Source organism: Rhinatrema bivittatum, chromosome 8, assembly GCF_901001135.1.
Source record: "Rhinatrema bivittatum chromosome 8, aRhiBiv1.1, whole genome shotgun sequence".
In the NCBI taxonomy this organism is placed as follows: Eukaryota; Metazoa; Chordata; class Amphibia; order Gymnophiona; family Rhinatrematidae; genus Rhinatrema; species Rhinatrema bivittatum.
The window spans coordinates 31,894,236-31,905,235 of NC_042622.1; the positions used below are offsets into that span (position 1 = coordinate 31,894,236).

At 43.4% G+C, this 11,000-nt stretch overlaps 1 protein-coding gene across 1 annotated transcript in view; it reads right to left on the reverse strand.

Moving 5' to 3' along the window:
* ARFGEF2 (ADP ribosylation factor guanine nucleotide exchange factor 2) overlaps positions 1 to 9,104 on the reverse strand; it is a 165,821-nt gene extending 156,717 nt beyond the window's left edge. Inside the window, exons 1-2 of the mRNA XM_029614493.1 lie at positions 8,690 to 9,104; positions 101 to 131 (exon numbers count right to left, since the gene is read on the reverse strand). Of these exons, the coding sequence (XP_029470353.1) occupies positions 101 to 131; positions 8,690 to 8,813 (155 nt within the window). The 5' untranslated portion in view covers positions 8,814 to 9,104. The remainder of the gene's footprint in view (positions 1 to 100; positions 132 to 8,689) is intronic.
* Between the last annotated feature and the right edge of the window lie 1,896 nt (positions 9,105 to 11,000).

Sequence of the window (11,000 nt, forward strand, 5' to 3'; positions counted from 1 at the left end):
AAAGTCGCTGCTCTGCTAATATTTCAAGACCTGCAAGAAGAAAGGCTGGTATTCTTTGTGACATGAAAAAAAGAGCAATTAATAAATCGACGTTGCTTACCTTTGCTTTTCCAATTCAGATTTTATTTCATCTGGTTAAAAAAAAAAAAAAAAAAATTTAGCTACATTCCATTAAGAGATATAAGAACATGCCATACTGGGTCAGACCAAGGGTCCATCAAGCCCAGCATCCTGTTTCCAACAGTGGCCAATCCAGGCCATAAGAACCTGGCAATTACCCAAACACTAAGTCTACTCCATGTTACTGTTGCTAGTAATAGCAGTGACTATTTTCTAAATCAACTTAATTAATAGCAGGAAATGGACTTCTCCTCCAAGAACTTATCCATTCCTTTTTTAAACACAGCTACACCAACTGCACTAACCACATCCTCTGGCCTCAAATTCCAGAGTTTAATTGTGCGTTGAGTGAAAAAGAATTTTCTCCAATTAGTTTTAAATGTGCCACATGCTAACTTCATGGAGTGCCCCCTAGTCTATTATCCGAAAGAGTAAATAACTAATTCACATTAACCCGTTTTAGACCTCTCATGATCTTAAAGACCTCTATCATATCCCCCCTCAGCCGTCTCTTCTCCAAGCTGAAAAGTCCTAACCTCTTTAGTCTTTCCTCATAGGGGAGCTGTTCCATTCCCCTTATCATTTTGGTAGCCCTTCTCTGTACCTTCTCCATCGCAACTATATCTTTTTTGAGATGCGGCAACCAGAATTGTACACAGTATTCAAGGTGCTATATATATATATTATATATATATATAAATAAAATCATCCATTGGGTGGATTGATGTTCTCTTTCAACCAAACTACATAACTATTGTCTAGTGATTTAGCTGATGTACTGAATGAATGAAAGACAAGAAATATTTGTTTGTACTTTGCCTAGCAGGTTTATTTTTTACTTTTATAAGAATTGCCATACTGAGTCAGACCAAGGGTCCATCAATTTGAGTATCCTGTTTCCAACAGTGGCCAGTCCAGGTCACAAGAGCCTGGCAGGATTCCAAACAGTAGACAGATCCCATGCTGCTATCACACATTGATAAGCAGTGGTTATTCACATTTACGAATAACTGACACTCCGCTTTCTTGAAGTGATTCAATTATTCTGTGCAATCCCTGAAATTAGTTTTGCCTCATTTATTTTTATACACAAACACACACACACACTCACACACACAGATATATGATGAAGGTGGGCAAAATTTCAAAAAGCATGACCATGGAATTTGTACATGCGTGCAAATTTTAGGTGACCCGACCCCTAGGATTTCTCTCATGTTGCTATAGTCTTCCATGAGATATAAAAACAGCCTGAGCAGAGGGCAGCTGTCTATTAAAAACAGCTCATCATAAGCTGGAAAAAAAACCAAGCAAAACAGAAGAAAAGCTTGGCTTTATGGCCAAGATCCAATTGTACAATTTGGTATTTGAGCCAAGGATGGCCCTTTCTTGGTGCAATCGAGAACTTGTACAATATGGGTGGGTTAATGCCCTACCATCTGACAACCATTCCCAAAGCCAGGGGATTAAACCTCCTGCTCAGAAAAAGGCTAAAATGAACCTCCTCCCCCTGTGGTTGTAGACCATAATTAAGTTCTGGTGTAAACAAGAGAGATAGATGCTGAATGTCCTTTAAAAGTATTTATTACGGTGGAGACGTGTTAAAATGCCCGAATCTGGCCGAGTTTCGCCACTCCTCGAGTGGCTGCCTCAGGGGCTATGACAAAATAACAAAGATTAATATATACATATCAGTACTCACAAAGGAACATATAAATAAATGTACATAACTCAGATCAATAAAAAGCACATAAAAACAGACATAAAAAGTTACAATTAAAATGGTGACAAATAAATGTGGATCAAGAGCATAAAACTGTGGCTATGTCAATCTTAGTGTGTCTAAAAAGAGGGGTAGTATACAAAAGCTATATATGTGATGGTATCAGGTACTAGTCTGAAGATTTTTTTTTTGTTGCACACTAAAAACAGAATTGAATAAATAATTCATAAGACCTATATTATGCCAAAGTACTGTAGTTCAGCCACATTATCTAACAAAAAGAAAAATCACATCTCAAAGCTGAATATACTATGGTGAACTGAGCCATTGAAAAAATGAGCCAAAAACATCTGTACAATGAAGTACACTTTAATGATTAGTCAATTTTAATAAAAGTCAATCATGTGAACTTAAAATTTAGTGAAGCATCAAACTGCTAACTGTCTCAAAAAATGCTATATTTGTGATATATTTAAAATTGAAAGCACTCCCTAATTGCATTTTGAGTCCACCCCAATAAATGCTAATGCATTAAATACAACAATTTTTAATAACCAAAAATAAAAGGCTTATTATATTGTTCACACAATATTCACCAGTTTTAAACAGTTAATAGACTCAGTCAGAGGTGAGTTATCTACGTAATGAGCCCATTTTCGTAAGCTCATGAGTTTCCAAGAGCAGAATGGGATCACTGACTGGGGGGTGGGGGGGGGGGGGGGGGGGGGGGCAAGCTGACCCTATTCTGGATGTCCTGCTCCGCAGGTGAATGCTGCTTCACCTCACAACTGAGGATGCCTAAGGACTGGCTGAAAGGAAACTTTCATTCCCACAAACCTCTCCGTTTTCAAGGTGAAGCCAAATCTGCAAGGATAAGCACAACACCTATTTTGGTGACTAGATTTAAAGTGTCCCTTTCATACATAAATATTGCAGAAGCAGCACAGGTTTTCTGTTTACAGAGACTATGTAAGTTGCAATTCTTTTTGTGCTGGCAGTTGCCTTCCACACCTCTGGGCTCCCAGCTCAATCAGAACAAACAAGGCATTCTTTTTTTTTTTGCCCACGTGCAGCAGCAGGAGAAGGCTATAGTGCCATTGGGGTCCCCACCAACAAAAATGGAAGTCCATGCAGTGAGCAGCAGGAGTGCTGGCAGGATCCCCAACCCCACCTGCAAAAGAGGAAGCCTGGGCAGTGACAGGAGATAGTTGTAGGGCTGCTGGATAGAAGAGGAAGTCCTGCACGGTGGCAGGAGAAGTCAGTAATGCTGGCAGATGTGAGTAAAGGAAAGAGGTGGTGAGAGGGTGAAAAGAAAGGAGCGGATAAGAGGAGAAAGAGGGGGGGAAAAAAGGAGTGAGGGAGGGGAGAGAAGAGGCAAGAAAGGGAAGGAAAGAAAAGAGCAGGAGTACATGGGGGTTATGAATGAGAGAAAGTGCACCACAAACATCACCCTGTCATTTACCTATTCCCTTTCTCCCCAGGGGAATGAAGCAGATGCTGAGGAAAGGGGGTGGGGGTGGGGGGTGGCAGCTGGTGTTGGAGAATTGATAGCAGAAGGTCATCCTCCATCACAGTCAGGAAGGGGTTAACACTCATACCCCCTAACCTAACACTGTGTGAGAGGGGGTGGATCCACAAGGACTTCTAGATAGAATACAACTTGTACTACCGAGTAGGGTCTCCATCGTTCTCCCTGCCTTTTGTGTTGGTTACAGCTAAGTCTTCGCGGATTGAGAAACAAGCTGCCGGACCAAGGCACTCATCTGAGGGACCATGGAAATCACCTCAGGAATTCTCACTGAGGGAGGTCCCGTAAGGTATCACCACCACGGGAGAGCGGGATGAATAATCCTCCTCGTTTATTTATTTATTTTAAGCAATCCCCAGCAGGGAGATGCACATCCACCACCTGCTGGTGACAGAGAATACTGGTGAGCTATCATTGCAGGGGTACATATGCTGTGATGTCAGCTTTGCTCAGTTGCCATCTGCTGGTAGAGGTGTATAACCCACTAATTTTGGATTCCCCGGTCTGTATGCCAAGAAATGTTTGTTTTCTAGCCCAGGTTCTCAAGTAAAGAAGAGTTCTAACTCATTTCTGCTTCTCTGTTTTTCTTGGAGGTATAGGGATCCCTGTTGCACCCACACACCCAGTTCTGACCCGGAATAGACAGACTGGGCCATAAGCGGTACCAGACAAAGCAGGAGTGCAATTCCATCAGGTGGTAGGGTTTTCGGGGCAGTGGCAGGGTTGCCAAATTCCTAGAAATATTTTTCTGACACCGTGTCTGCCACACCTCTGCAGAAATCCTGCACCCTGCCAATCTTAGCATTTCAAATCACTGAAAAGTCCAGGCTAAGGAAGAATTTGCCCCTTCCCTCCCTGTTCATCAAAACTCCGAGGATTCCCCTCTCCCCCACTGTCCCTTACAGAGATTTGAAATGTCACATGTGGCCTTTAGCTTAAAAAGCATGGAGACTCCTGTGCTAGGTCTGTGGCCTAGTATGGGGACAGGCTATGCAGGAATGTAGACACGATTTACCATGCTGTTATAATTATTTGAACTGCTTTGATTTAGTTAAACTGAGTGTACACTTCTTTAATTATGTTTGGCTTAGGGGTGGGGTATCTTGGGATGGAACTGGAGTCATCTATATTGCATAAGAAGTTTAAATATATGGTGGATAGCCCGCAATATTGTTTACTAATACGTTTAGTTTTATGACAGCAAACAGCACAAAAAATTGCAATGAGATTTACAGATGCCAGAAAGACACCTGTTTAGCATAAGCCCCTGAAAATCTTAAGGCAAAATATTTAAAGATCCAACACATTATGGCATAAAGTTAAAAAAAACCAAAAAAACAGGCCAACATGACAGAGTTTCAGTGAAAAAAAATACATTTCTCATGGAGATTTCTGAACATAGAGTACATGGTACTACTAATTTATCTTTCATATGGTATATCAAGTCCCTCTACTGCTACAAACATGTAAGAAAGTAAGAACTTAGAATCTTTTCAGCTGTTGCAATCTATAATTTAATCCATAGGCAAATAACCTTATTCCAACACAAAATTGCAGTAAAATCAGTTCCTTTCAGTTCAACTAGCCGACACCTATGAAATTCCCCAGAGGCCCCTATGAATTGCCCTCTCCACCAGCCTCAATACAGCCTGCCTTCCCACTCTGAGCCCCAGTATGGCCTACTCAGCCGAATCACAGCCCCAGGAGCATCACAACCTGCCTCCCCCACCCCCTAGCCTCAGCTGCAGCAAAGCCAGCTGAGGCTTGGGGGGGGGGGGGGGGAGGGTAAGGGAGGCAGGCCCTTATCCCTCCAGCCCCAGCACAGCCTACCCCCAAACCTGCAGCCTCAGCATAGTCTACCCTCACCCCCCAGCAGTCTCAGCACAGCCTGTCCTCCCCAGGTTGAGCTCCTACCCCCAACCACAGAATAGCCTGTGCCCCCCCCCCCACCCACACAGACACACCTCTCCCCCTCACTAGCCTGAGCCCCAGCGCTCTAACCTTCAGAGCTCAGACTCGTTCTCTGAGAGCCAGGAGCTCTTTGCACTGAGTGCACACATACAACCTCTCACCAACTGGTAGATAATCATATATGTGTCACTCCATGCAAAAGAGTTGATAGCTTCCCATTCACTGCTGGACAACTGTCTCCATCTTAATTTTGTTCAGTTGTTAGCAATTTAAGATTTTTAAGGGGATAGGCGTGCTCAAACTAATCTAAAGTACTTTTAATCTATTGGTTTATTTTATATTTGTCTGTTGGTGATCCTTCAGAGACTACAATTAATCTACATAAAACTGCCTGGTTATACCTTAGTAACCCTTGTTTTGAACTAATTCCCTGTTAGTGTATCAAAAATGAGGTGTTTGGCACATGCCTTCCGATCCTCTACTGCTAGAAAGAGGAGAATGTGGAAGAGGCTTCTGCTGGGACTGCTGGGAAAAGTATGCAAATGAGCCTTCACATCTTCTGCAGGTAGAGTGTGGGAGTTGTGAAAGCTGAAACCTAAATGGCTTATAGTGTACTCCGGAGTCCTATGCTGGGGCTGCTGAGAGAAGCATGCAAATGAGCCTACCAGTCCTCTGCTGTAGACAGACACACACACTGATAGACAGGTCAGTAAACTGTACAGCTGCCATATATGAACACGGTTCAAAAAAGTCCAATGTCAATGAAGTTTTCAGGGGCTAATGATTACACTAAACAGATGTCTTTCTGGCACAAAACAACCAATAAATTAAAAGCCACATTTATTTGATCGAGAGAGAATACTGAAGTCTGAGTCTTTCCAGGATTCACAAATATCTTCAAAAAAACCTGGAGTCAAGTGGCGAAGATTTCTCTGGTGAATGCAGATGAGGAGGTTAATCTCAAGATCCGAAAACATTAAAAAGAAAGCATTAACAGCTGCATGTATGACTGTTGAACTGCAAAGACCAAAAATGTCTTCAAAACTAGTGTCAGAGAATGGAATGAGAGAAACCATTGATCGTGCTTGGAGGTGTTGGTATAGGAGTATAAATTTACTCTGGCTAATAGCTTTAATTGACTGTCTAGGAATTCAAACTAGAAAGCAACTCTGAGGGTAGGACATGTTTTGTTGATGAAACATAGGGGAATAACACTATGCTCAGCAAGCTAAGACACCCTGTGGATGATACAACCTTGCAATGGGTGGAGTAAAAGGGGAGGGGAGGGAGTCACACCGAGTCGGTGAATTACCAGTATGACCATCAGAGAACAGATAGAAGTCAAAGTGCCTCACAAGACCAATGAGGACCAGAGGAAGAGAAACACTCACCAGCACAAAATGGTTCTAGGGTGTGATCACATGTGGAGCAAAACAAGACGTGGTTGCGGCGGGGGAGTTTCAGAAATCGAAGGTTGTTATAAATAATAAAAAGTCACAGAGCCGCAACCCACTGCTCATTTACAGCAACTGTATGACCCTTTACACATCTCAGTGGCATAAAAATGTGCCCGCAACGGAGTAAGCATTAACATTTTCATCATCATAGCAAAACTTATTTTTACTAATCATCCAAAATCATGCCTTGGCTCCTTCCCATAAGTAAATACCACTTTGGTACTGCTTGACATGAGGAATTTAGGAGATTCTATGGTATAGTGGATGTTTGTGTTGAGTAATTAAATCACACTGCAAACTAAAGATAGTTTGGTTGCCATAAATCCTGTAACATCTGAGAATTCTTAGCAGTTTTAACTCTTCAAAACTAAGTATGATTTTCACCATGACAAAATTACAGCTATCATACCAGGTGAACACCACTCATTTCACAATAGAAGATGGCCATGCTAAACAAAGATTAATGCTTAACTCAAATCTATATCTGTGCAAATACCACCTTGGCCTGTATGTGCCTGATCACTTTACAAGCAACTAAAGCATTAGATAGAAATCATAACCTCTCTTGTATTCTGGTACTAGGGATTCAGTTACTTTTTAGCCAAAGCCAGGTCATGATGTCCAGTACAAATAAAAAAAATTCAATGCGTATGAAAAAGTTTCAGATAACCCAAACAAGAAGGTTCCAACATGACTACAAAATTCTTGAAAACTTAAGGCTGTAAAAAGGGCTGATCCTAGGGGAGTGCAGGGGTACAGGGCTGGACCCCCACTCCATACCTGAGGAATGCAGAACCTCATGGCCCCCTGGAAGTTTTATTGTGGGCAGCTACATAATTCCCCCATCCCCCAAAGGGAAGCCCTGCTTTACAACTTCCTCCCCTTTTTAATGTCATCCTTTAATTCCCAATATCCCCTCCTCAATCCTTGATTTGTCACTAGAAGGCTGCTCCTCCAGGGGTCTTGGCCTCTCTCGCCCCTCCTCCACTGCTGCTCAGTCAGAAGTCAAGTGCCTCTAGCCACTCCTGCTACTGCAGGTTTCTTTCATCCCCATGACTTACATCAGTGACTTGCCTGGCAGGGGAAGTAGAGCCGGATAGAAGTGCCAGGCCTAATTATGTCACACTAGAGAGCAAGGTCCCAAAAACCACAGGGCCTGGGGCAATTGACCTGGTTTGCCCTCCCCACCAAAGAGTCCACATAACAGCATGGGATCTATCTGTTTGGGATTCTGCCAGATACTTCTGACCACTATTGGAAACAGGATACTGGGCCTGATTGTCTTTGGTCTGACCCAGTATGGCAGTTCATATGTAAGACTAGAAAAACTAATACAATAAATTTAGCTTACCACTTCCAAGTGGCAAAATTTTTCCTGCACGTATGTTTAAATGAGAAACCCGTTACCTTGAACAGCTCTGTGCCTGAAAGCTTTAACTTTATTATTATTTATACTTCCTCGTTACTGTAAGACCTGGGACTCTTCCTCACCTCACAATCCAAGTAGTAACCCAGTAAATCTCCTTAACCTATCAAGAACACTTGAGCCAGTCCAGTTTTATAAAAACTTTCATCCTTTCGAATTCTGGGCTTTAGCCTCCTGTCGCTGCACCATACGAATGCAGAACTACAAATCCCAGAATGCTTGGAGTCAGACTCTGAAAATCCCAGCCCGGCTGGGGGGTCGCTGATAAAAAAGAGTTAGCTGGGAGGCCTGGAAGTAGCCTGGGATGTAGAAGCGTTATCAGAAATATCAGAAGTCAGGCAATTCACGTCTTTACAGCAAAGGTTGGCAGAGACACAGGGCTGTTCTTTCATAAGCTCAAAGCCAAGATACTGACATGAGTTTTACACTGACACCCCCTGAAAATCCCACCTTCTAATAAGTCCTGCACAGAGCGGACACAGGTACAGCGTGTGTGGGTACAAGGCCTGCCCTTCCAGGCTTACCTAGGGCCACCTCACAGGCTTTGCGCAGCTGAGAGTGCTGGGACCGCTTCACTTCCTTGTCAGACAGGATCTTCTCTAACGCCCGCGACAAGAACATGCTTTTCGTCTTGCTCTCCTGCTGCATTGCCACTCTAATCCCGGCTCGGCCCGCTGTCTCGCGCCGCACCGTGCATGGAAGCAGCCAGCAGCCCCATCAGGAAGTGACAGCGCTACCTCACCACTGCGCCGCCATATTGGACGCCGTCACGTGACCGCGTTCACCCTCTCTGTGGCGTCTCTTCCAGGCTGGCAAAAGCAAAGGTCTCGAGACGCACGGAAGAGGGAGAGTTGCAGCGTGATGTCACGGGGAAGAAGACAATCGCCGATTAGCGCAAATGAGTATATGATTTTCCCGCCAAAGTGGCCTGCTTTTTTAATTGTATAGGCTGTTTTTTTATTTTGGGTAGTAATTCCCTTTTAACCAACAGTGAGCTTCGACTCCTCGTTGCCACGTTCAGCGCATGCGCATCAACAGGGAAACCGCATAGGCAGTTTCCAATCCAGCGGTGACTAGGGTGCAAGCAGGGCTTGTTCTTTGGAACAACGTCGTGCTCAGATAAAATAATTTGTGTGTGGTAAGAAATATTTAACCATCTTTGTTGCAGATAGTATTATGTTTTTAAATTTCTTACTTATACTGTCTCATGATGTGAAATTGTGCACCGCGCTGTCAGAATGGTGTGGAGGAGGGAATGGGCTGGATGGGGTAGCTGACTCAGGCTGGCAAGGGCAGAAGAGTGCCTTTTTGGGGAAGGACATATTTTCTCCCCTTTGTTTTTTATTCTTTTACATACGTTCTTCATGTAAGCCTTATACAATTTTTAATACCTTATTCTTTTTGGGACTGTTGAGCCTCTTTTTCCAGTGGTAGGTGGATAGGGGTGGGGCAGGAGAGAGCAAGAACAGGGGAAGGAGTAGGAAGAGAGACAGGAACGGGGGGGGGGGGGGGGGAGATGAGGGAGGCTGGGGCAAGAGCGAATGGGAATAGGGCACTGGAGAGAAGTGGAGTACTAAAGTTGGGAGGTGAGAGGTTGGGAGCAGGGGCTGGGGGAGGCAGGATGATAGGCATGCCCACCAGATCAACAACTCTGCCATGGCAACATAATACACCCCTCACCCCACCTCTAACAAGAAAAACAAGGCTTGTGGGGATAGGACCAGTGAGACTGTCATTTTTCTTGTGGGGGCAGGAGACAGAAAAGAGGAGTATAAAGGAAGATTTGGGGGGGGTAGAATGTAAAAACATTTGATGGAACAGTATCCCATCAAACCTCAGACTGGAGCCATGCCTTTATCTTTCAGAAAAAGTCCTTAAAACCTGGCTCTTTCAAACAGCCTTCCCTGAACCACCAGACAATCACTAGTTGGCCTTCATTCCTACCCGGTCTGGCACTCCGTTTCTCAAAGAAAAAATAAATGGACTCTGAGACATTCAGGTTAAAGCACCGTCCTTAAGTTTTTAACTTGTACACTCTATGGTAAAATGTTTTACCGGCCTATCTTCTTTCCAGCTTGTTACAAGCTTCCAAGTTCGCTCCCCCTGTTGATTGTAACTTTGACTTATTCCTACTTATTGTTATCTTTCGTTTACGTGAATCTATTACTCTAATTTTCCCTTTGTTAAATTGTAAACCGATCTGATATGGTAAATTTACTATGAAGGTCGGTATAAAAACCTGTTAAATAAATAAAAAGGTTTTCTTTTTGCCTACTAGACCAATTACTTGGGATTTCCCCCCTCCTCAGTTCCTGGAGACAGAGGGCACATCTCCTTCATGGCCTAACTCATAATAAATGAAGAGTGGTCATAGACCTTGCCAGTATTCTCTGTCTCCCGCAGCTGCAGACAAATGTTGACAGATTTCAAGAAGCTCCTAGAGTCAAGCTTCAGCCCTGGCCTGGTTGAGCCAAAGAGCTTCTGGGACACCTATCATTTGGGGCAACTTCTCCCAGTGCAGCTTAAAGATGTACTCAGACCTAATGTAACTAAATGTAATGTACTCGTTTTAATGTGCGTACTATTTTTATGAATGTTATGTTTTTGTAAACCGCCTAGATGGGCAGGTACCTGCCTTATTCGTGCGGTATATAAGAATTTTAAATAAATAAATTCTTCCCTAGTTAATGGCTACTAGAGTAGGACCTACGGTATGCTCCTTAGGGACTAGGATCCCTCTAAGAAAGACTCCCACTCCTTAGGGAGTAGAGATGGTGGGAGGACTTGGGCCCATTAAAAAAAAAAATATATTTTTTTTTCTTCCTTCATTGGGAT